Source organism: Gobio gobio (genome assembly GCF_949357685.1).
Source record: "Gobio gobio genome assembly, chromosome: 3".
NCBI lineage: Eukaryota > Metazoa > Chordata > Actinopteri > Cypriniformes > Gobionidae > Gobio > Gobio gobio.
Window position 1 is genome coordinate 57,552,016 of NC_137099.1, and position 27,236 is coordinate 57,579,251.

The following is a 27,236-nucleotide window of genomic DNA, read 5'->3' on the forward strand; positions in this document are numbered from 1 at the left end:
TCACCAGACCAAGCTCAATTTAAGATTGAACATTGGTCTGGGGAGTCTGCTCTGTGTTTTCTACTGCACATGAGGTGTGATAAACGAGCATAATTCAAATGACTCGGTACGCAATTAGATAGTCCTTCAACCAATCAGACCAAAAGAGGCGTGATCAACGGGCAACGGTCCATCGCTTCTCTATCCGTCATCGTGTTAAACCCGCCAATAGCGCGCCAGGTGGATAAGCCAGTCTGTGATTGGTTCCCGCAAAAGTGTAACAGAAGCAGTAGAAATGAATTTACAGGTTTCCAGACTGAGCTGCAGGGCGAAATCAATCGGATCTGGAGAAGGTTTTCATCAAGGATGTCTCTGTACAGCTGCATTCATCTTTCCCTCGATCCTGGCGAGTCTCCCAGTTCCTGCCGCTGAGAAACATCCCCACATCATGATGCTGCCCCCACCGCTTCACTGCTTCTTGGTCACCTCCCTGGCTAAGGCCTTTCTCCCCCGATCACTCAGCTCTAGGAAGAGTCCTGGTGGATCCACACTTCTTCATTTTCGGATGATGGAGGCCACTGTGCTCATCGGGACTTCAATGCTGCAGAACATTTTCTGTGACCTTCTCCGGGGTTTGACAGCTGGGTCTTGCTATCGTTCCCTGTGCACTGCCATATCTCCCTTCAAGGACAAGCCACAGAACTGAACTCGAAAACATCTTAAGTTATGGCTAACATTCACACACAACACAAGCTCAGACTCTAACTCGCATCATACAGACCCATGACAATAAACTGTCCTGTCCTATCCTATCTGTGCCTCGATACAATCCTGTCTCTGAGGTCTACAGACGATTCCTTGGACATCCTGGTTTGGTTTGTGCTCTGACATGCACTGTTAACTGTGGGACCTTATATGGACAGGTGTGTGCCTTTCCAAATCACATCCAATCAACTGAATTTACCACTGAATTTACCACTGAATTTACCACTCCAGTCGAGTCTCAAGGATGGTCAGTGGAAACAGGAGCACCTGAGCTCAATTTTGAGTGTCATGGCAAAGGCTGTTAATACTTATGTACATGTGATTTTTAATACATTTGCAAAGATTTCAAACAAACTTCTTTCAGGTTGTCATTATGGGGTATTGTTTGTAGAATTTAATAAATTTTGTAATTAGGATGTAACATAACAAAATGTGGATAAAAGTGAAGCGCTGTGTATACGTTCGTATATGTATATACAAAGAAAGAAATAGTAGTATATAGTATTTTTTTCTATGCTATAATTATGCCAAAGGTCATGTTAACGGCAGTACGAACTGACGACGATATCTAAGGTGCGTTTACACCGGACGCGAATGACGCGATTCACACAAGTTATTTACATTTTAAGTCAATGCAAAGACGCAAATAGACATTCTGTGGTGAGACGGCACGAAGTGAGCGAATTGAGCATTTGACGCATGATTCGAGTTGAAAAATCAAAACTTTGCTGAAATCTGAATATTCGCGTCACGTTAACCAATCAGGAGCTTGTGTGCCATTGACAACAATGAGGAGAAAATCTGTATATTAATATCTGGTTCAGACAATATGATTATCACTGTGATAACATTAAATGACATGAAAAACAACCCAGACTCTTTTTGTTAAATGCAAGTTTATGTTTGATCAATAATACAAAAGTATAAGTAAAAGGTATAAGAAGCTACACATGAAATAAAGCAAACAATTCAGTCAAACATTCAAAGTCAGTGCTAGTTGGCTACAACGGTAACGTACAGTTATAGCCTAAAAATAAAAAAGTAATGAAACTTCACTTTGCCCTCAGCCTAAAAGATTTGCCAGGGAACAAAGTATAGATCCATGAGACCAAAGATTGGCCATTACATCTACACAAGACGATTTATAGCTCGAGACCCCATAGAGACATCAGAGCCAGCGGCAGACGGCAGAAGGACTGGCCGAGGAAAGGCTGCTCTCGCCGGGGTTAATGAGCGCTGACCGCCGCTGATCCGCTGGAGCTCACAACTCCGAAAACACCAGATAAAAAGTTAAAATAGGCGCTCTCTTTATATAAATAAACCACAGATTTGAGCTTTGAACAACTACATTATTTTGTCACACATTAGCAGTGGTGTTTACACATCTTTTTTTGTTAAAATCTAGTGTTGATTTCATTGACGAATAATTTGTCATAATTTTCGTCAACGACCTGTTTTCACTGACGAAAAACGAGACGATAACTAAATAAAAACTAGTGTTGGATGACAAAAACTATAACGAAAATCAACTGTCATTTTCATCAACAAATAAAAACGAGAAGAAAATGTTAGGGAGGGACGATTTGGGAAGAGATCCAGTCAGAACTGATGTCCTGTTATAGATGCGCACATTTGATCTGAACTGATCTAACCGCTGGAAAACACGACACTGTTGCGCTTCTCCAGGCTCAGGCATCTCCAATCCAGCGCTCCAGAGTGGCTCACAATCAATCAATAACACACATTTATGCCAGGCAATTGTTTATGAACTAATGCTGATGAATAATGACAATGTTTACTTTACAGTGTTTATACACTAATGTGTTTTAGACGGTTGTAACAATACATATTTTATCTCCTGAACTTGAATGAGCTCCTGCAACTGCAATAGTAAAGTCCCGGTGTATTTCCAGCTGGTTTATAATTAAAGGGTTAGTTCACCCAAAAATGAAAATTCTGTCATTAATTCCTCACCCTCATGTCGTTCGACACCCGTCAGTCCTCCGTTCATCTTCAGACACAAATGAAGATATTTTAGTGTAAAGCTGATGCTGAGAAAGGCTTCAGATAGGCCTCCATTGGCATTCAGTACATTTACACTCCCAAGACCCATAAAAGGCTCTTAAAACGTCGTTACAAAGTCCATCTCACCACAGTGACTCTACAATAATCTTACGATGCGACGACAATAGTTTTTGTGTGAAAAAAAAATCAAAATAACACCTTTATCCAACTTGTTCTTGTCTTCTGTGTGTATACGCGAGAATATGACGCAGATCCGGCGTTCGGACACATGACCCAGAAGCGATTTGTTTACGAGCAGAGGAAGACGCGCGTGTCTAAGCTGTTGAATTCTACATTGATCTGCTTTAGGTCTCGGCGTAGTTCTCAAAATGGGGCTTAAGTGTGCATTTCATGGATTCCCGAACGCCAGCGCTACATCATATTCTCGCGCATGCGTCGTGGAGGCACACACGGAAGACGAGAACAAGTTGGTTAAAGGTGTTATTTTGATTTTTTTTTGCGCACAAAAACTATTGTCGTCGCATCGTAAAATTATTGTAGAGTCACTGTGGTGAGATGGACTTTGTAACGACGTTTTTAGTGCCTTTTATGGGTCTTGTGAGTGTAAATGTACTGAATGCCAATGGAGGCCTATCTGAAGCCTTTCTCAGCATCAGCTTTACACTAAAATATCTTCATTTGCGTTCTGAAGATGAACGGAGGTCTGACGGGTGTCCAACGACATGAGGGTGAGGAATTAATGACAGAATTTTCATTTTTGGGTGAACTAACCCTTTAAAAGTCACGGATTATATATTTGTTTTTGCTTACACAATAAACTGTATTTAATTTAATTCCCATTTAATCCATAATCAGGAGGAAAGACCAGTATTTGACACACATTCAATTAAGTATCAGGGTTATAATAGTTAACTAAAATCATTAAAAAAAATTACTTGAAAAATAAATGTTAACGGAAATTTAAAAAATAAATAAACAAACTTATTTGAAGCTTTATCTTAACATGATATACTAACTAAAAAACAGAAATACAAAGTTATAAAAACTATATAGATGTTTTTAAAAACAAACAAAAAAGTTAATTGAGCTCTTTCGTGTATTTTTAATGTCAAAAACAATATGTCAAAATGTCAGTTCAAGTGACAGTAGGTTATGTAATACTTAAATGCTTAATGTATTACAATTTAACTAAACTTATTAGATTTTAGGAGACTAAATCTACTGTAGATTTAGTCGACTAAAATGCCATTTAGTTTTAGTCACCTGAATTGTTTTTAGTTTTAGTCATGACTGAAACTAAATCAAAATGCTGTCAGAATTAACACGGGTAAACACAGTCCATGTCAGCCATTTCTCAACGAGACGAGCTGCTGGCAGAAGCCCCGCCCATGACGCGAATTTGCGTCTGTTGTGAAGTGAATGTCACAAGCAAACGAAGCGAGTAAACTCAAAATGTTCAAGCGTCCAACTTTGCGTGAATAGCTCGAATTATTCGCGTCCTGTGTGAACGCTACATAAGGTAATCATATCTAAAATGTTAGTTAGAAGAAGAAAAAAAAGTTTAGATATCAATCTGCATATGTGATGGACATCGGTTATGCTCATCTTTACCCGCCTTTGAAGGCATCTCGAGTAAAACGCTCTGTATTTAACGAAGCACATACAAACCGGAAGCGATGCGACCCCTTTTGCTGAACACAGAAGTTTGTTGCGCACAACCCTCATAGTCAGAGGTGTCCGTCACTGCTGCAAGACAGAGCAACACAAACACTCACCCATTCTGGGGTCCGCCATCATTGCTGACCCCCAGTCGAGCCAGCTGCCTCTTCAGATGCAGATTAAACCTGGCGTTTATCCTGAGGAACAGCATCTGCACACAAACACACCATAAGACCCTGAGTCTGGAGTCTGGCTTCACGCTGACGCCTCAAACACTGACGTCTCACCTGCGTCTGCTCCTCCGGCAAGAGCTCATAAATGGCCTCGTGCATTTTGGCCATCTGTTTACACACGTTACGCAAACACGCTGACGGCATGGGCGCCTTCACCTCATACTGCAGAGGAAAAACACGCTTTAGCGGTGATAACACACACGAGAGATGTGGGGTGAGCGTACACACTCACTTTAGACAGAGCCTTCTCGAACATGCTGTCCATGATGGCCACTAGTTTGGCAGAGATCTCTGCGATGTGATCATTATAGTCCTGAAGAGAGAGTGAAACCGGCTGTTAGCAGCTCACACTAGCGCGTGTGCGGTCGCTGGATGTGTGAGCACGAGCATCTACCTTGGTGATGTGGTCGAAGTGGCGCAGGATGCTGTACTGTTTGGGCTGCAGTCGGGTCTCAAAGTGCCCTCGGATCACAGGGATGTAGTGAACCACCAGCTGAAGACAGCGAGACGCCAGAGCTACGGACACACACAGACACAACAGGCTCAAACTGAAGACTTTAAGACCTGCAGATTCATTAAATGAGTGCAGTGTGTCCATCATCAGCTTACCCAGGTTTCTGGTGGTGATGGTTTTCAGGCCCACCACCTGCAGAGCTCCCGCCCCCAGCACCAGCTGACAGCTCCGAGAGTTGAAGTGCTGTTGCCGCGGAAACAAAACACAACCTGTCAGTCAAGTGATGTCACAATGCAGTCAGAAGGAAGCGGTCCCTCACACACACACACACACACACACACCTTGAGCAGGTCAGTGAGGCGCGTGAGGATGTCAGTGGTGATGGAGGGAATGTCGTTCACACATTGGCAGTACTCCAGAATCATCCGGATTAGCAGCAGCACCGTCCTATCAGAGGTCACACGGGCAAAGGTTAAAGGTCACGAAGGGAAACTTGCCGGTGAAATGAAGTTTCAGTGCAAAAAAAAAAAAAAAACTCACCCAACTACAGAATACTTCTGCCCATCGACACACAGAAACTCACTGGGCTTCCTGTCCTCTGACCCTGAGGGACACAAAACACACGTTTGAAACTGGACGCAGTTAAACCTGAATCACCCGATTATAATGTGCAATGGGCAAATTTTGACCCCTACTCTTTTTCAAAGGATAAAGGGAAATTAATGACCACAAGAGTCATGACCTCGGTTTCACAACTCATCCAAAGGACTATTAAAGGGCTAGTTCACCCAAAAATGAAAATTCTGTCATTAATTCCTCACCCTCATGTCGTTCGACACCCGTCAGACCTCCGTTCATCTTCAGAACACAAATGAAGATATTTTAGTGTAAAGCTGATGCTGAGAAAGGCTTCAGATAGGCCTCCATTGGCATTCAGTACATTTACACTCACAAGACCCATAAAAGGCACTTAAAACGTCGTTACAAAGTCCATCTCACCACAGTGACTCAACAATAATTTTACGAAGCGACGACAATAGTTTTTGTGCGCAAAAAAAAATCAAACTAACACCTTTATCCAACTTGTTCTTGTCTTCTGTGTGTATGCGCGAGAATATGACGCAGATCCGGCGTTCGGACACATGACCCAGAAGCGATTTGTTTACGAGCAGAGGAAGACGCGCGTGTCTAAGCTGTTGAATTCTACATTGATCGCGCTGTAGGTCTCGGTGTAGTTCTCAAAATGGGGCTTAAGTGTGCATTTCATGGATTCCCGAACGCCGGCGCTACGTCATATTCTCGCGCATGCGTCGTGGAGGCACACGCCGAAGGCAAGAACAAGTTGGATAAAGGTGTTATTTTGATTTTTTTTTGCACACAAAAACTATTGTCGTTGCATCGTAAAATTATTGTAGAGTCACTGTGGTGAGATGGACTTTGTAACAACGTTTTAAGTGCCTTTTATCGGTCTTGGGAGTGTGAATGTACTGAATGCCAATGGAGGCCTATCTGAAGCCTTTCTCAGCATCAGCTTTACACTAAAATATCTTAATCTGTGTTTTGAAGATGAACGGAGGTCTGACGGGTGTCGAACGACATGAGGGTGAGGAATTAATGGCAGAATTGTCATTTTTGGGTGAACTAACCCTTTAAAGGATACTTTAGTGCGGTTTCCTACCCGAGTGTTTGCGTTCCGGCAGACTGATGCGTCCATCGGAGATGGAGTCGACCAGATCCTGAAACTCTGCAGGGACCTCAGCCTGCTTCCAGCGCTCATTATCCAGCAGCAGACTGCACACACACACACACAGCTGCATGAGGCGTTCAGCGACCCCCACCCCTAAAGCATCATGTGTCTTTCCGTGGCTGTACCTGAGTTTGGTCTTGCGCTCCTCGTGGAAGCGCTGCACGAAGCGGTTGGCCTGACTCTGCAGTGCCCCCCTCAGGCTCATGCTGCGCCGGACACACACCTCTTCAGTGTCCTTGACGAACGACTCCACCGCCTGACTCAAACACACGAACTCCGCCGAGCTCAAGCGCTCCAGAGCGCCGTCCTGCAGGACCAGAGCGACTCGTCATTCAGTGATTTATGGGATTTGAAAGCAGTGAGGCGGTCAAACTGGTCCAGGTGTGTCCAGAACTGAAGCGGGTCATGCGTGTTTACCTTGCCTCGGGTCATGAGCACTTTGACGCAGCGGTCGTGACTGACGTCTGACGCCGTGTACAGCAGCTCCTGAACGTTATTGGCCACTCGACCCAACTCCAGATCAGACGGCATGACGTCCTCACTGCTGCACGAGAGAAGACACACATTACTGATGCTTTCACTGCGGTCTTCAGATGTGGCGCTTATCCATCACATTTAAACACACAGGGTCTTAAACAGGCCATATAAAGCACAAAAACATGTCCAGGTCGTATTGATCAATTTAGAGGGGCACTTCAGCGCTGGGAAGATGGATGTGTATTTAAACTGGGTCATTTATGTAGTAGAAATGTGAAATTATTTTTGAATTTGGTGCCTTCTAGACTGAGAAAAGACTGAGAAAATGAATTTTTGTCTCATGTGGATGAAAGACAACAACTCCCAGAATGCACTTGCTTCGCTGCCCTACGAGGCCACTCCCAAAGCCACGGCCACTGGTTAATCACTTGCCCACCATGACACCGCCCCACCGTCGTTTTGATCTTCATAGTAATAAAATAATTTCGTTCAGTTAGAGAATAAAAACTACAATTAAAAATTGAACGCGTCTTTCAATAAAGTGTGAGTGATCCGAACGAAAGTCCCTCAGCAAGAGTCAGATTTCATTCATCACGAGAAGAGCTGAGGTAAGCGTGGCTGTCATTCTCAGCGTGTGTCCAGTCTGACGCATTTTCAGATCGCATGTGGAAGCTAAACTTTCGTACGAATTCATTGAAAAGTTGAAACACTCACTTTGCTCTGCACCGCTCTGTTATTAATGCCCGAGGGCCGAGGCCGAGCCGTGCGCATTTACATTCTGTGTGTGAGATCTCTCCCCTGTGGGCGGGTCGATAACATGCGGAACAGCTCCATCTAGTGGCTGTAGTCTTTAGCCTCTGGCCAAAAAATCCTCAGATGACGCAAAATTACAATATTTGCGTCATCTGAGGATTTTTTCCAGAAATAAAATGCATAATTCTCTCGTCTCAGGGGGACATGAGGTGGGAAAGTACCATAATTCCAATATACTTACGAGTTTCTACTGATATAAAGTGTAATGCTAAATCACTGAGGCTAAGGCCCTGTTTACATTTGATTCACTCGGATCACAAGTAGACGAGGGAGACACATTCCCGTTCACACCTGGTGTTTTAATCAGTCTCTTTTGTCCACTTTCAACCACTTCTGTCTTGAATTCTTCAAGGGGAGGGTCTATGGGCGGGTAAATGTATGGGTTTTTCAATCTAATGGACGAAATAAGCTCCAAAGCAATTTACACATGAACACGAAAGACAACGACGGAAACACTTTAAAAAGTGACCGATCTCGACTCGAGTAATACAACACTAATGGAAACATACAGAGAGCATCAGCTTTAGTTTCTGCTCTGACAGACACAAGACCAGCCGAACGCTGTGAGTGTGTGTTAGACATCAGGAATGGTGAGAGAACATTGAGCTTGGGACTTTTTTTTAATCTTCAAACCAAACTTGGGTCTCCAGCCAAAGTTTAAATCCCATCTGGCTAACGCGCATCCCATAATGTTTACTGATTAGGTCAGTAGGCGGAGAGTAGACAGTCTTTGTGGCTGTTTGAACCAAGTGTGCCACACGAGTCCTAAAAAGTGAAGCCAAAGCGTTCACTGGAAGACAGTGTAGGCGCGTCGTCCATCTATGGTTTGGACACATTCGACCACATGAGCGTTTACACTAGGACATCAATCCGGTCGAATGTGTTTTCATCTACCACTGGAAGTGTTGGAAAGTGGATGAGCTTAAAGGGATAGTTCACCAAAATGAAAATTAGCCCATGATTTACTCACCCTCAAGTCATCCGAGGTGTATATGACATTCTTCTTTCAGACGAATAAAATCAGAGTTATATTTAAATAATTCAAGCATTAGAATAGCAGTAAAAGTTGCTCTGTTTTTTTAAGTCCATAAAAAAAAAAAAATGCATCTGTCCGTCATATAACTGCTCCACACGGCTCTGGGGTGTTAATAAAGGCCTTCTGAAGCGAATCAATGCATTTGTGTAAGAAAAATATCCATATTTAAAACTTTTTCATTTTTTTCTATGGCTCTGCATCAGCCGTCCCCGCACCATCACTTCTGGCGAATAAGGTCAAAATACATGCAAAATACCAGCGCGATCATAGATATATACATATATTCCTCATTAGTGCCTGCGTGGATCGGTGGAATGAGGCATCTATGTATATATATCTTTGATCACGCCAGTATTTTAACCTTATTCGCCCGAAGTTATGGCGCTGGGAATACTAGATGACATTCGTCTGATAAGAGGTAAAAAAAATAACAAATGCTGTTGGGTTTCTCGCAGAAACCGATGGTTTCGTGTCTTCAGACATCAATGTGTCGCCACGAGCCGCATGGTTTAATAAGGATTCGTATGTCTATGTGTTTTTACTCTTATACTCTAAAATATCCCCATTGACATGCATTATACGACTATCACACGGCAACGGTTGAGTTAAAAATCTTCATTTGTGTTCTACTGAAGAAACAAACACACCTACATCTTGGATGCCCTGGGGGTAAGCAGATACACATAAACATTTAGCTTTTAGGTGAACTATCCCTTTAAAGAGTTTTAGACCAGTTTACAGCTGTATTTAGTGTCGTCCACTAGTGATCCGATCGACCAAAATCTTAATAGCAGGTGTAAACAGGGCAAACGTGTTGTTGTGAATAAAAGTATTAATATGAATCAATATGGCAGCGTGTTGTGTCACTCACATTGCAGCAGCGCCCCCGACGGGCAGGGAGGAGGTAGTGTTGGAGTTGTGTTCCCTGCTGGAGGAAGATTCGGTGGTGGCGGAGGCGGAGTCGCTCCCACAGGCCTCTGCCCGCGCCTGCGCTCTCGACTGCGCTGTGGCGCTGCTGCTGCGCTGCTCTGCTTCGTTCAGCGCATCGCTGATGAAAAGACCCTCGTGGGTGAGATACGCAAGCTCCGCCTCCCCGGAATGAAGGGCGGGGCCTCCTGACTCCTCCTCCTCCTCCTCATTGGAATGATTAGTTGCCGTGGTAACGTCTGCTAGCCGACTCCTCTGGCTGCTGTCCAGCACTTCCAGCACGACGTTGCGAATGACGCTGAGCGTAGCCTGAAATGAAGACGTGTTAGCACTGCAGAGGAACATGGAGGTTAAAGGTCAAGTTCGGCCTCTACAGGTATATCTGAATGGTGATGCTGCTTTTTTAAATGTAATCTCATCAGTGTTGTTTTTAACTATTGATTAACATTAACTCATCGCCTGTGAGGCCTGGGTGACGTCAGCCAGAGAGAGGAGTGGAACAGCATATTTTGATGAAATGATGAATTGTGATGTTTTCTTTGCGCTATCATGTCCAGAAGACGGTTTGTGGCACGTATTGTGTGTTTGTCAGGGTTTGCACAGCAGTTGATTTACCTTGATCCTCTTGAGGAACAGGATGAAGTGCTCAAATATATCCAGCAGCAGATCAAACCACTGAGGAAACGTCATCAAGCGCATCTGCTCATGAAACCTGCAACACACACACACACACACACACACACACACACACACACACACACACACACACACACACACACACACACACACACACACACACACACACACACACACACAGAGTCAGCGGGGATCAGCAGTGCTGTGATGTTCGTACTGAGCGGGTGTGAACTCACTTGACGGTGTCTGCATCAATCTCACTGATCTGCGACACAGACTTCACAACACACTGTAGGGAAAAAAGACAAATCATATTTTAAATGTTTCTATTTTTGTTTTGGAATCTCCTATAATAGGTTTACATGCATCCAAGATCAAAGATGGCCCAGTCTGCTGTGATTGGTCTACTCTGCTCTGATTGGTCAGATGACCCAGTCTGATCTGATTGGTCAGATGAGCCAGTCTGCTGTGATTGGTCTACTCTGCTCTGATTGGTCAGATGACCCAGTCTGTTGTGTGATTGGTCTACTCTGCTCTGATTGGTCAGATGACCCAGTCTGTTGTGTGATTGGTCTACTCTGCTCTGATTGGTCAGATGACCCAGTCTGTTGTGTGATTGGTCTACTCTGCTCTGATTGGTCAGATGACCCAGTCTGTTGTGTGATTGGTCTACTCTGCTCTGATTGGTCAGATGACCCAGTCTGATGTGATTGGTCTACTCTGCTCTGAATGGTCAGATGACCCAGTCTGTTGAGATTGGTCTACTCTGCTCTGATTGGTCAGATGACCCAGTCTGATGTGATTGGTCTACTCTGCTCTGATTGGTCAGATGGCCCAGTCTGCTGTGATTGGTCTACTCTGCTCTGATTGGTCAGATGACCCAGTCTGTTGTGTGATTGGTCTACTCTGCTCTGAATGGTCAGATGACCCAGTCTGTTGTGTGATTGGTCTACTCTGCTCTGATTGGTCAGATGACCCAGTCTGATGTGATTGGTCTACTCTGCTCTGAATGGTCAGATGACCCAGTCTGTTGTGTGATTGGTCTACTCTGCTCTGATTGGTCAGATGACCCAGTCTGTTGTGTGATTGGTCTACTCTGCTCTGATTGGTCAGATGACCCAGTCTGTTGAGATTGGTCTACTCTGCTCTGATTGGTCAGATGACCCAGTCTGATGTGATTGGTCTACGCTGCCCTGATTGGTCAGATGACCCAGTCTGTTGTGTGATTGGTCTACTCTGCTCTGATTGGTCAGATGACCCAGTCTGTTGTGTGATTGGTCTACTCTGCTCTGATTGGTCAGATGACCCAGTCTGTTGTGTGATTGGTCTACTCTGCTCTGATTGGTCAGATGACCCAGTCTGTTGTGTGATTGGTCTACTCTGCTCTGATTGGTCAGATGACCCAGTCTGATGTGATTGGTCTACTCTGCTCTGAATGGTCAGATGACCCAGTCTGTTGTGTGATTGGTCTACTCTGCTCTGAATGGTCAGATGACCCAGTCTGTTGTGTGATTGGTCTACTCTGCTCTGATTGGTCAGATGACCCAGTCTGATGTGATTGGTCTACTCTGCTCTGAATGGTCAGATGACCCAGTCTGTTGTGTGATTGGTCTACTCTGCTCTGATTGGTCAGATGACCCAGTCTGTTGTGTGATTGGTCTACTCTGCTCTGATTGGTCAGATGAGCCAGTCTGCTGTGATTGGTCTACTCTGCTCTGATTGGTCAGATGACCCAGTCTGTTGTGTGATTGGTCTACTCTGCTCTGATTGGTCAGATGACCCAGTCTGTTGTGTGATTGGTCTACTCTGCTCTGAATGGTCAGATGACCCAGTCTGTTGTGTGATTGGTCTACTCTGCTCTGATTGGTCAGATGACCCAGTCTGTTGTGTGATTGGTCTACTCTGCTCTGATTGGTCAGATGACCCAGTCTGTTGTGTGATTGGTCTACTCTGCTCTGAATGGTCAGATGACCCAGTCTGTTGTGTGATTGGTCTACTCTGCTCTGATTGGTCAGATGAGCCAGTCTGCTGTGATTGGTCTACTCTGCTCTGATTGGTCAGATGACCCAGTCTGTTGAGATTGGTCTACTCTGCTCTGATTGGTCAGATGACCCAGTCTGATGTGATTGGTCTACGCTGCCCTGATTGGTCAGATGACCCAGTCTGTTGTGTGATTGGTCTACTCTGCTCTGATTGGTCAGATGACCCAGTCTGTTGTGATTGGTCTACTCTGCTCTGATTGGTCAGATGACCCAGTCTGTTGTGATTGGTCTACTCTGCTCTGATTGGTCAGATGACCCAGTCTGATGTGATTGGTCTACTCTGCTCTGATTGGTCAGATGACCCAGTCTGTTGTGATTGGTCTACTCTGCTCTGATTGGTCAGATGACCCAGTCTGTTGTGATTGGTCTACTCTGCTCTGATTGGTCAGATGACCCAGTCTGATGTGATTGGTCTACTCTGCTCTGATTGGTCAGATGAGCCAGTCTGATGTGATTGGTCTACTCTGCTCTGATTGGTCAGATGACCCAGTCTGATGTGATTGGTCTACTCTGCTCTGATTGGTCAGATGACCCAGTCTGATGTGATTGGTCTACTCTGCTCTGATTGGTCAGATGACCCAGTCTGTTGTGATTGGTCTACTCTGCTCTGATTGGTCAGATGACCCAGTCTGATGTGATTGGTCTACTCTGCTCTGATTGGTCAGATGGCCCAGTCTGCTGTGATTGGTCTACTCTGCTCTGATTGGTCAGATGACCCAGTCTGTTGTGATTGGTCTACTCTGCTCTGATTGGTCTGTTGTGATCCCGTTTAGTGTTCCTGCCTCACCTGCCGTACGATGTTCTTGGCAGCGTGGATCATCTCGTCACTGTAGATGTCCAGGAAATCCAGCTTCCTCTGCCTCAACAGGCCAAAGACCAGAGACTGCAAACGGTCCTGTAATAAATAAACACACACACACACAAACTCAAGACGTGTAACCACATCACAGGCAAACCCAAGCATCAGCCAGAACACATGCTGCTGAGATTTTCCTGATTTGATTTCCAATTAAAATAAATCAGACGTCGGCATCTGTGCCTTTTCATTATTGAAATTAAATGCAATCAGCGGTTTGGTCGGTTTGCCGGCGTGGGATTTAGAGCATGAGCCACCTTTCCTGGCGCTGCAGGCTGCTCTGAGACCTGTGTGAGGAAAGCCCACAGTGTAAACCTCACACCAACACTGACCCACATCCAACACAAGCATGACCTGACTGACGGAGCACAGTCACGCGACCTGCTTTAACTGGCCTGCTTTTGTTTCACACCTGCAAACTTCAAACCGCTGTTGCGGTCGGATTGTGGGAACATGTGACGGTGCCACAACAATGACATTTACTGGCACGTTCAGTTTCGCATTTGAAATTGTGCTCTGAGAGGTAAGGCATGTTGTCATAGTACATTTGACTGCTCATGATATGTGAAAGAGGTTTGACCTTCTCCATGACCTGACTGTCCTCCTCAAAGGGTCGACTGAGGTCGCTCTGAGCGTAGGTGGAGAAATCAGCCACCATCATCTTATCGATCAGCCTCTCCATCTCACACAGCTGAGAACCCAAATGTCTGCGGAAAGAGAGACACAAACAACAATGACGTCTACGCATCCTGTCAGGCCACACTTTTGTTTCTCGTCCTAGTCAGGGTTCCCACTCTTTCATGAACACCAGATTCAAGGACTTTTTAAACCACCTTTTATTTTAAATCAAGCACAATAAATACGATAAAGGTGGGTGTGTTACAGCCAATATATCAAATACCTACTGTACCTGTGTCTGTAATTAATGCAGTAACGCTAAGGCATATACTCACAACTAAAATACAGTTTCCAATGAGGAAAAATTTCAGATTTTACAAAATCCAATGAGGAAAGAGGTTTGCAGTTTGCAGCTCTTATTCCTGCTTTTAACATTTATTTCACACTAGTTTTAGTTTTCTTTTTTATAAATCATTACTTAATTAAAACATCAAAATATAGAGATAATATTGTATACTTGAATTTTCTAATTAAATGAAAAGATATGGACAAGTTAACTGTTAGGCATTAAAAATATGCACAACTATTTATTAAATCACCTGTACATGTACCTTTTTAAAAATCAATTTGAAGGCTTTTAAGACCAGCACATATATTATATTTAACATATATAATCGCTGTTGTTATAGCGGCCCATTTCAAATGTTTACATGCTTTTCTTCTTTTTATTTTTTGAGCGGTGATGAAATATTGCTCTTGTAAATACTCACCAGCATTTCAGTAAGGAAAGTCTAGATCTTTAAAATGCATCCAAATTACAGCAAAGCGCAACCGTACGGTGGCCTGCAGTGGTTAAAAAGGATATAAACAGGGAATTTTGAAGTGATCTCATCTTGAAAACTCAGAGATGTGGATTCGGACGGCCATTAAATGACCACACTATCTTGGTGTTTGTCTAAAAACAGTAGGTAATTCGGCCGGGGATTTTTACGCGGGTGGTGGGAGAAAAACACTGACATTCTGGATTTGGGCGGCAATAAAATCACAGACTAGCCCCTGTCAATGATGATCATACCTTACGACCCCACGAGAAACAATTACCATCCGAATAGGGCTTTTTACAGTAGATTGCGCTTATGGAACAGCAGAATATATTGAAATAGCTTCCTCCCGTAATGCTGTTTTGTTCTGGCTTTGGCAGCGCTTGAAGGCCAATTGTTGTAACAGCACATGCTGCTCTAACACAATGCAGTTCATGCTTAATTCAAGCACTTTCAAGCACCTATGTTTGTTTTCAAGTACTTTCCAGGCCTTGAATCCATGTGTCTGAAATTCAGGAACTTTCAAAAAGCGTGGGAACCCTGCCTAGTACACGCGTGTGTGTGTGTGTGTGTTTGCGCACCTGAAGCTGTGAATTCCCTGCAGTTCCTGCTGCAGCACTTCCTTGGTGGTGGCGATGAGCTCCAGCGCCCCCACGAACTCTGAGGTGGAGAGCAGCAGCTGCACCGTGGGCTGCGTCTGGTGCACGGCGGCCATCAGCTTGAGTTTGTTGTGCAGCTTGGCGCAGTTGTTGCGGGTCAGAGCGTCCCGCAGTGCTAGCAGCGGCCCGCGGCACATGACCCGGTCGATGGCGGCGGTGCGGGCGCGCAGCTTGGCCACAGAGTCGGCCGTTTCTCGCAGCCGGTCCTGGAGCTCGTGCTGAGACGACATGGCGTGGAAAAAGGCCTCGGAGCGAAGGGAGATCTGCCGAGCGATGCTCACCTCCACCACGTCCAGATAGTGACTCAACTACAGACAGACAGACAGACAGACAGACAGACAGACAGACAGACAGACAGACAGACAGACAGACAGACAGACAGACGCATTTAGAGGAACATCATCATGGGACGTTCTGCATTGTGTCATTTATATATTTGTTCAACCGTTTTCATTTGCTTTATTGTCCATCCTGTTTATTTAATTATTTGACTGTTTACTTGTCTTAAAAGTTTAGGCATGCTTGGAAAAAATATAAAATATATTTACTTAATTGGAAAATACCCAATTTGTTAAAAAATATTGATATTAAATTATATTTTCATTTAAAATGAATGTAAATGAGCATTTTACCGTTAGATGTTTTAAATTATTAAAACATTTCCTGGTATTGGTAGCAAGTAAATATTAAATTAAATATAAAAAATTAAAAAACCTAAAATTAAAACCTTAAAAAAACTACATTTTTGTTACTTGTAATAAAATAAATAAAAGGTAACAGATAAATAGCATTTTTTCGCCAAAGCATCGCTTCTCACTTTCTTTTAGTTTAAATTGACGTACTAAAGTAACCAAAAACTAAAATAAACAATAATAAATAACTCTATAGTATAGACATCTAAAAAAAAGAAATCAAATAAAAATGGAAAATGCTAAAATTTATTGTTCATGTTATTAAATTATTAGTCAGTTTATAGTCTTAAATGTTTAGACCTATTTGAAAAACTAGAAAAAAGAATTAACTTTATTGAGATTTTACAATTAAAATTAATGTAAATGAGCATTTTGGCTTTAGATGTGATAAAACAAAAATGCTACGGAGAAATTCATTTATATTTATTGGTAGCAGGGTTATTTTATTTCACTATATAATATAATTAACAATATTATTATAATGAACTAAAACTAAAAATATATTAAAAGTAAAATATATTCTTAAACATTTTATTTCAGCTAGTTGCCAAAGCATAAGCTCTTTTTTTTGTTTGTTTGTGGTTGTAACTTGAAGTACTAAAATAACTAAAAGTAAAATTGAAAAAACTATATAGACAACAAACAACAAAATTTCTCAAATTAAAATGGGAAATACAAACAGCTATTAAAAGTTATAACAGTATCTGAATGATAATGAAATGACACTGATGATGATGACGGCACCTTCTCCTGCAGTAACCGTGACGATGCAACATCTCGGCTGTTCTTGCCCCCGGCGACGCTGAAGTGAGACCACGGCAACACGGCATTGAAGGTGGCCGGATCATTCAGCACAAACTCCGGCTTCATGAAGATCTGAGAGAGGAGAGATGATGAACAGGCAAGGAAGAGTTTGCCTGTATTAAACTCTGGCCTCAGATTGAAAATAATTTCCCATTCATTTTTTCCATAGGGATTTAAAAAAAAAACTTCCAGTAAAGATGAACAATATTTTAAACTTCGATTTGAGACAGAAGGTACTTAAATTCTCATAAGAGAACAAACTTCTCGTCTCATTGTGAATGTGAGATAACTGTGAAATATTATTATAACAGTTTAAAACAACCGTTTTCTATTTGAATATGATTCCTGTGATCAAAGCTGAGTCTTCAGCATCATTACTCCAGTCTTCAGTGTCACATGATCCTTCACAAATCACTCCAATATGCTGATTTCTGATCAATTTCAGTGTTGAAAACACCTGTGCTGCTTCATGTGTGTGTGGAAACAGTGATTGATTGAAAGTTGTCTTTGGTCCTCACCTTGGGCACCTGATCCAGTTCAGCTCTGGCTTTATCTGCAAGACAAATGAGCCACAAAAACACATTACAAAACACTTTCAGCGCCGCATTAAAGATTCAAGTTCCTCCACCGTAATACAGCTCATACACTATATTGCCAAAAGTTGTGGGATTTTTTTTTTACACGCACAACATGAATCTTAGTGCCATCCCATTCTTAATCCGTAGGGTTTAATAAGGACCCTTTGCAGCTCTAACAGCTTCAGCTCTTCTGGGAAGGCTTTCCTCAGGTTTAGGAGTGTGTTTATGGGGATTCTTCTAGAAGCGCATTTGTGAGGTCAGGCACTGATGTGGGTTGAGAAGGCCTGGCTCTCAGTCTCCGCTCTAATTAATCCCAAAGGTGTTCATCCATGTCTTTATAGACCGGCGCTTTGTGCACTGGAACAGGAAGGGGCCGTCCCCAAACTGTTCCCACAAAGATGGGAACATGAAATTGTCCAAAATGTCTTGGTGAAACATTAAAGGGTTAGTTCACCCAAAAATGAAAATTCTGTCAGTAATTACTCACCCTCATGTTGTTCCAACCATGTAAGACCTTCGTTCATCTTCGGAACATAATTTAGTATATTTTTGATTAAATCTGAGAGCTGTCTCACTCCTCCATAGGCTTTCAGAGGGAATGAAACTTGATGGCCCAGAATAGTAAGTAAAAACGTCATTTAAGGAGTCCAAATGACTACAGTGGCTCTGTATTAAGTCTATCATGCGACGAAAATACTTTTTGAGCGGAAAAACAACAAAAATAACGACTTTATCACACTATTATTGTTGTTCAATTTGAGCTTCTGACGAGAGTTCGCGGGAGTGCCACGACGCATGCGCGAGAACTGAGATTAACCCTACTCCGAAAGAGTGAGCAGCCAGTAACAAGTAGTAGTAGAAGAAGAACGCCGTAATCTCAGTTCTCGCGCATGCGTCGTGACACTCCCGCGAACTCTCGTCAGAGGCTCAAATTGAACAACAATAATAGTGTGATAAAGTCGTTATTTTTGTTGTTTTTCCGCTCAAAAAGTATTTTCGTCGCATGATAGACTTAATACAGAGCCACTGTAGTCATTTGGACTCCTTAAATGACGTTTTTACTTACTATTCTGGGCCATCAAGTTTCATTCCCTCTGAAAGCCTATGGAGGAGTGAGACAGCTCTCAGATTTCATCAAAAATATACTAAATTATGTTCCGAAGATGAACGAAGGTCTTACCTGGTTGGAACAACATGAGGGTGAGTAATTACTGACAGAATTTTCATTTTTGGGTGAACTAACCCTTTAAGAGTTCCTTCCAAGGGGTCAACCCCTGAAAACAATAATCCCCCCTCCACCAAACTTTACACTTGGCACAATGCAGTCCGTTCTCAAACCCAAACTCGTCCATGGGATTGCCAGTCAGAGAAGTGTGATTGGTCACTCCACTCCTTGATTTTATACACCTGTGGCCATGGAAGTGATTGAACACCTGAATTCAATGGTTTGGAGGGGCGTCCCAATACTTTTGGCAATATAGTGTACGTGTGTGTTTGTGTGCTGGTCAGGGAAGCGTACCGTGATTATTGGTGATCGTGGGAACCGTCAGATCGTCTTTGCTCTGGCAAACGATCTTACAGCGCTCGTGAATCTTCTCCCTCTGAGAAACACAGACAAACAGTGAGACCTGCGGGACAAACTACGTTTCCAAAGCTGATCTGCTTTTTCCAATCTCTGACAACTAAAAAAAAAGAAGATATTCCGACCGGTGGAAAACGAGAGTCATGGCACCTTCGGAAAACCAGAGACAAACAAGCTGCCATCGTCTGGAGCCGAGCCCGTGAGAAATAAACACGAGGAACCCAGACAAAAGAAGTGTTTCTCTGCTTTAGGAGCTGACAGGAAACAGAGCAAGACCCTCAGAGTCTATTAATACACCGTGAGATTAACACAACACACACACACACACACACACACACCGTGAGACGGCTGAAGCCCAACCGTCCACAGCACAGCTGGCTTTACAACAAGCATTATAATCATTATGTGTTGGCTGGATTTTAATCTCATTTATATACTATTGTGTAGAATTTATTAATATTTCTTATTAGCTTTTATATTTGAGTAATTTCATTACGTGCTTGTGTCATCTATTTAGCTTTAATTGATTTCTTATTAATTTCATCACTTCTTTCATGAACAAGGAAAAAATTATAATTTTACTCAATATTTGTGTGTGTTAGTTGTGCTTATTGGCAGTATTATTTTAGTATTATGGTATTTATTAATATTTTCACTTAGCTTTTTGTTTTACATTTTCACTTCTCATTTGAATTTGGTGTTAGTCATTTCATTATGTTATTTTGTCTTTTTTTTATATTTCTAATTTGATTTTTTTAAACTCACTTCTATGGAAGCTTGTTTCCGCCACTGAATAAAACCATTTAAAACATAATTACAACTTTTTTTCTTGCGATTCTGACTTTTCTTCTCAGAATTGTGGGATATAAATTCTCATCTGTGAGTCCAATTCAGAGGGAAAAAATACCTTTTACCATAAAATTGCAATTTTATATCCCACAATTCTGAGAAAAGTCATCAGAAATGCAAGGGAAAAAAAGTCACAATTACCTTTTATAATTCTTATTCTGTGGCGGAAACAAGCTTTCATAAATGTAGTTTATTTTACTCGAGTTAATTAAGAAGGGAAAAAATATATAATTATACTCAATATATGCGCATGTTAAAGGGATAGTTACTATCCCTTTAATTATGCTTAATGGCAGTATTATTTATATACCATTATGGTATTCATTAATATTGACAATTAAAAGGTGCACTATGTAACATTTTTTCAGTAAAATATCCCAAAACTACGGTGGCCCAGTAGTGCACAACACAACGAAATTGAAAAAGCATACACAAGTTCACAACACAACGAAATCAAGCCACAACACAACGGAAATGCTCCCGACCACTAGGGGGCTCATGGAGTGCGGTAAAGTTAGTTTTCCTTACAAATTTAGTTCTATGGATTCGCCAGTCTTACAAATATATAAACACTACGATCAGCTTTAAGTGTGCAATTGTATATCGACATGAAATATCAATTCAAAATCACCTACGTGCATTATAGCTGCATATTTATACTCGAAAATGCTTTGACGTGCTACCACTGCACTCGATGCCTAAGGGAACGTCTGCCAATTCCACCAAGTGGTTGAAATTACTTTTAACATTTAAAAACAGACATGTTCAAATTACACAGCTTGATTGTATTGGTAAAACTGACTCAGTTATGCACATCACAACATTGGAATTTGAAAATTACAAAAGTAATTTTAATTCATACAAATGTTACGTTGATACTCTCTCTCTCTCTCGCTCTCTCTCTCTCTCTCTCTCTCGCTCTCTCTCTGAATAATGGAGAAGGCGCGTCACCTGAGCCGTCTCCTGCAGGTAGGAGCTGAAGTGTTCTCGGGTGATGTTGGGCAGGTAGAACGAGGGCATGACGTCGGTCTCAGTGAAGTCCAGGCCCCACGTCTTAGTGAAGAAGTCTGACTCTCTCTTAGCCAGCCTGGGGTCGTTCAGGGCCGCGGGGAGGTTGACTTTAGAGTTATACACAGTCCAGCGATGCTGGTCGGCCACCACAGACGGGCCGTCACAGAGGCCACGCCCATCACCTGCACAGAGGACGACCGTGGGGTCAGAGGGACCCGTTCACTGTTCACTTACACTCTTAAAAATAAAAGCAGTTTCATGAAGAACAGCCACAGAATCCATTCCACCAAATGTTCTTCACACTAAGAAGAAATGGTTATGGTTATTTAATGATTAAAAGCACTCATTTGGACCCTTCATTTCTACTTCAGAACGTCACGTTAAACTCAATGTGTTACTTGCCATTTCTGAGTGAAAATTGCTTCTACACCAATTTTTTTTTTCAGTAGAGATGGGATAAATAAGGAATAATTGACGACGGGCCGTTGAATTATTAGAAAATAATGCACAGCCGAGGTGGAAATGCAGAGCGGCCGTTACGCCTCAATAATTCAACAGCCCGGAGTCAATTATCCCACTTACACTACAGTTACCACACCTCAAAACATTGTTGAGATGATTTACTTCAAGACTTTTGTCAGCTTTTGTCCTTAAAGGGTTAGTTCACCCAAAAATGAAAATTCTGTCATTAATTACTCACCCTCATGTCGTTCGACACCCGTAAGATCTCCGTTCATCTTCAGAACACAGATGAAGATATTTTAGTGTAAAGCTGATGCTGAGAAAGGCTTCAGACAGGCCTCCATTGGCATTCAGTACACTTAATTCCCCAAGACCCATAAAAGGCACTTAAAACGTCGTTACAAAGTCCATCTCACCACAGTGACTCTACAATAATTTTACGATGCGACAACAATAGTTTTTGTGTGAAAAAAAAATCAAAATAACGCCTTTATCCAACTTGTTATTGTCTTCCGTGTGTGCCTCCACGACGCATGCGCGAGAATATGACGTAGCGCCGGGGTTCGGGAATCCATGAAATGCACACTTAAGCCCCATTTTGAGCACTACACCGAGACCTAAAGCACGATCAATGTAGAATTCAACAGCTGAGATACGCGCATCTTCCTCTGCTCGTAAACAAATCGCTTCTGGGTCATGTGTCCGAACGCCGGATCTGCGTCATATTCTCGCCTATACACACAGAAGACAAGAACAAGTTGGATAAAGGTGTTATTTAGATTTTTTTTTCACACAAAAACTATTGTCGTCGCATCGTAAGATTATTGTAGAGTCACTGTGGTGAGATGGACTTTGTAACGACGTTTTAAGTGCCTTTTATGGGTCTTGTGAGTGTAAATGTACTGAATGCCAATGGAGGCCTATCTGAAGCCTTACGGGTGTCGAACGACATGAGGGTGAGGAATTAATGACAGAATTTTCACTTTGGGTGAACTAACCCTTTAAAACGCTCTTGTATGCAGGACTAATTTCAAACGCATCTAAACCCAAGCCTCCGGAGCCAATTAAAAAACGTAATTTTAGAGCTCGTAACGGCGGCTTGAGCCACTGATAGCAGACTAATGCAGTTATTAATGCAGTGAGCTATTAGAGAGAGAGAGATTAAGCATACGAGAGAGTGTGTGTCTCAACAGCAGCGTCTCTACTAACAGTGAAACTAAAGTTTATCCTTTATTCCCTGGCTTGTGCCAAATGTCATGTAGCTTTTAAGTTGCTAAACCATTTTACTGTTAAAATCATCAGAGCTGCGCTGACAACACGTTTCTGTGTGAGTGTGTGTCCGCACTGAATGTGTGTGTGTGCGTTTGAGAGGGAGAGAGAGCATGTGCTTTTCATACATAATAAAACATAATTTTGTGAAAAAAATAAGTCGTTTTTTTCCCTATTGTTTACTATATATTAGGGATGCACCGATGTATCGGCCGCCGATATTTATCGGCCGATTTTTGATCAATTTAGAACCATCTGCATATCGGCTATATCATGAGAAGGGCCGATATAACAAACCGATTATTAATGAACTGCGTGAAGGCACTGATTAATGTCTGCTGCATAATCCAAGATTATATGTAATATTCCTGCTGCGCTGCTGTCTGTGTTTTAATGTTCATCAAACAACAAAAAATAAATCGCTCACTACTCTTGACTAAACTTTCATGAGGATTAATTTCTGCGATGCGGACAACGCAGACAGAATCCAGTCATAAAAATGAAATTTACTGCATAATGCGTAATGGCACAGAGTTTGTTTTGATGAATAAATAAAACGTTGGTCAATCGCGATATAATACTAGTGTCTGTGAATATTAAGCCCCAAAAAGACTGTTTAAATATGAATCCTGCATGTGTCTCTGTCTCTGTGAATGAATGGAGACGCACGGCTTCTTTTAGCCTAGCGTTTCCTCTCTCTCTCTCTCTCACACACACACACACACACACACACACTGAAACTCACAGCGTTTTTCAGCCTCTGCCACCTCAATATGAGACATGAATGCATCTCCAGTCACTTCATGAGCATTTTACCGTTTTATTTGACAAAATCTATCGTCGTATCAAAACACACACACAGGAACTCGAAGCACACGAACCCGTCAAAATAAAAGTTCAGTTTAACAAAGTGATTGTGACAGGATTAATGTTGTACAGAAGAGCTACGTCTCAGTGTAATAATAATATATGAATTTAATTTATACAGTGAAGAATAAGCAGTGTTATTTAACATTAAACCTACTGAAAAAGCACTGTTTATTTCATATTTTCTGTTGTGTGTGTATGTGTATATGTATATATAATATTTCTGTTGGCCTGGTGAATCTTAAAAGGATCCAGTGTATGTTCATTAGAAATTATTTGATAATTCAGCAATAAACTAGCTAGTAGGCTTTAAGTTAGTAAAAAACATTGTTACTTTAAAAACACTATTTTAAATGACAAAATGTCAAGGGCAAGTGACAAATATCGATATCGGCCAATAATTGTTTGTTAAAATCGGTATCGGTGCATCCCTACTATATTTCTTTGTGTAGTCAATTGCGTTGATTTCAATCATGTGGCGGAGGCGGAGTGATATGGAACTGTAATGCGGTCAAGACCTGCCTGGAACTACTTTAGCCGAGCGTTTCCCTGAAAGTAATCGCACACCTTAGAACGTTCGCCAACCAATCAGATTCAAGCATTCAACAGCCCTGCAGTATAAAACAATAACAGCAATAAAGATAACACAAGCTCTCCAGGACACAGATCCTCCTGTGGGGATGAGGCAGTGTGTCTCCAGCCACAGAGGGAGCGGAGCGGAGATCTCACCGGCGGGCTCCTTCGGGCAGACGTCCGGGAGCGAGCGCGGGGCCCGATAGTGTCTGGGGGCCACTGAAGGGTCCCGGGGCTTCCGGAAGAGCCCATCGCTGGCGCCGCCTCCGCCTCTTCCTCCTCCGCCGCCGGGCTGAGGTATCGGATTGGAGGACATCACTCCGGATCCCTCACTTATGAGGCTGTCTGGAGAAGAGTGAGAGACATCAACATCCTGTCAGCGCAGGAAACACCCGCCGCTTGGGGGAAATCAACGCCTGATTGCTCACATTTGCATAACTTTTTTTTTAAATGCCCACAAAAAACGGATTCATTGTATTTAAATGTATTGCCATATCCGTCTATAAAAGGTTCAACATTCAACAATATAATAACACACAATCCTACTTGTGTTAAACAATTTGTATACTCTATAAAATATTCTTTTAACTCTATAAAAAAATCTCTCTCTCTCACACACACACACACACACACACACACACACACACACACACACACACACACACACACACACACACTCACTCTAACACACACACTCTAACACACACACTCTAACACACACACTCTAACACACACACTCTAACACACACACACTCTAACACACACACACTCTAACACACACACTCTAACACACACACTCTAACACACACACTCTAACTCACTCTAACACACACACTCTAACACACACACTCTAACACACACACTCTAACACACACACTCTAACACACACACTCTAACACACACACTCTAACACACACACTCTAACACACACACTCTAACACACACACACTCTAACACACACACTCTAACACACACACTCTAACACACACACTCTAACACACACACTCTAACACACACACTCTAACACACACACTCTAACACACACACTCTAACACACACACTCTAACACACACACACACACACACACACTCACTGTCTCTCTAACACTCTCTCTCTCACACACACTCACTCTCTCTCTAACATACTCTCTCACACACACACACACTCACTCTCTCTCTAACACACTCACTCTCTCTCTAACACACACACTCACTCTCTCTCTAACACACTCTAACACACTCTCTCTCACACACACACACACACAAACACACACACACACACACACACTCACTCTCTCTCTAACACACTCTCTCTCTCACACACACACACACACACACACACACACACACACACACACACTCTCTCTCTCTAACACACTCTAACACACTCTCACACACACACACACACACACACACACACACACACACACACACACACACACACACACACACTCACTCTCTCTCTAACACACTCTAACACACTCTCTCTCTCTCACACACACACACACACACACACACACACACTCTCTCTCTCTAACACACTCACTCTCTCTCTAACACACTCACTCTCTCTCTAACACACTCTCTCTCTCTCTAACACACTCTCTCTCTCTCTAACACACACACTCTCTCACACACACACACACTCACTCTCTCTCTCTCTAACACACTCTAACACACTCTCTCTCTCACACACACACACACACACACACACACACACACACACACACACACACACACACACACACACACTCACTCTCTCTCTAACACACTCTCTCACACACACACACACACACACACACACACACACACACACACACACACACTCACTCACTCACTCACTCACTCACTCACTCACTCACTCACTCACTCACTCACTCACTCACTCACTCACTCACTCACTCACTCACTCACTCACTCACTCACTCACTCACTCACTCACTCACTCACTCACTCACTCACTCACTCACTCACTCACTCACTCACTCACTCACTCACTCACTCACTCACTCACTCACTCACTCACTCTCTCTCTAACACTCTCTCACACACACACACACACACACACACACACACACACACACACACACTCACTCTCTCTCTAACACACTCTCTCACACACACACACACACACACACACACTCACTCACTCACTCACTCACTCACTCACTCACTCACTCACTCACTCACTCACTCACTCACTCACTCACTCACTCACTCACTCACTCACTCACTCACTCACTCACTCACTCACTCACTCACTCACTCACTCACTCACTCACTCACTCACTCACTCACTCACTCACTCACTCACTCACTCACTCTCTCTCTAACACACTCTCTCTCACACACACACACTCACTCTCTCTCTAACACACTCACTCTCTCACACACACACACACACACTCACTCTCTCTCTAACACACTCTAACACTCTCTCTCTCTCTCACACACACACACACACACACACACACACACACACACACACACACACACACTCACTCTCTCTCTAACACACTCTCACACACACACACACACACACACACACTCACTCACTCTCTAACACACTCTAACACACTCTCTCTCTCTCACACACACACACACACACACACACACACACACACACACACTCTCTAACACACTCTCTCTCTCTCACACACACACTCACTCACTCTCTCTCACACACACACACACACACACACACACACACACACACACACACACACACACACACACACACACACACACACACACACACACACACACACACACTCTCTCTAACACACTCTCTCTCACACACACA

The 27,236-nt window shown here is 42.8% G+C and overlaps 1 protein-coding gene across 4 annotated transcripts in view; it reads right to left on the reverse strand.

Moving 5' to 3' along the window:
• vps54 (VPS54 subunit of GARP complex) overlaps positions 1-27,236 on the reverse strand; it is a 31,678-nt gene that overhangs the window by 2,673 nt on the left and 1,769 nt on the right. For 2 of the 4 annotated variants that reach the window (XM_079812829.1, XM_079812830.1), the window contains exons 2-22: positions 24,591-24,779; positions 21,204-21,445; positions 19,341-19,422; positions 17,762-17,796; positions 17,184-17,315; positions 15,670-16,055; positions 14,230-14,356; positions 13,581-13,688; positions 10,988-11,040; positions 10,731-10,827; positions 10,060-10,424; positions 7,280-7,406; positions 6,988-7,169; positions 6,794-6,906; positions 5,656-5,719; positions 5,457-5,562; positions 5,271-5,358; positions 5,056-5,177; positions 4,894-4,974; positions 4,716-4,823; positions 4,545-4,639 (exon numbers count right to left, since the gene is read on the reverse strand). In XM_079812829.1, coding sequence (XP_079668955.1) covers positions 4,545-4,639; positions 4,716-4,823; positions 4,894-4,974; positions 5,056-5,177; positions 5,271-5,358; positions 5,457-5,562; positions 5,656-5,719; positions 6,794-6,906; positions 6,988-7,169; positions 7,280-7,406; positions 10,060-10,424; positions 10,731-10,827; positions 10,988-11,040; positions 13,581-13,688; positions 14,230-14,356; positions 15,670-16,055; positions 17,184-17,315; positions 17,762-17,796; positions 19,341-19,422; positions 21,204-21,445; positions 24,591-24,750 — 2,873 coding nt within the window. In that variant the 5' untranslated portion in view covers positions 24,751-24,779. Of the gene's footprint in view, positions 1-4,544; positions 4,640-4,715; positions 4,824-4,893; positions 4,975-5,055; positions 5,178-5,270; positions 5,359-5,456; positions 5,563-5,655; positions 5,720-6,793; positions 6,907-6,987; positions 7,170-7,279; positions 7,407-10,059; positions 10,425-10,730; positions 10,828-10,987; positions 11,041-13,580; positions 13,689-14,229; positions 14,357-15,669; positions 16,056-17,183; positions 17,316-17,761; positions 17,797-19,340; positions 19,423-21,203; positions 21,446-24,590; positions 24,808-27,236 lie in introns of all 4 variants that reach the window. The other 2 variants (XM_079812831.1, XM_079812828.1) reach the window with 2 other exon arrangements.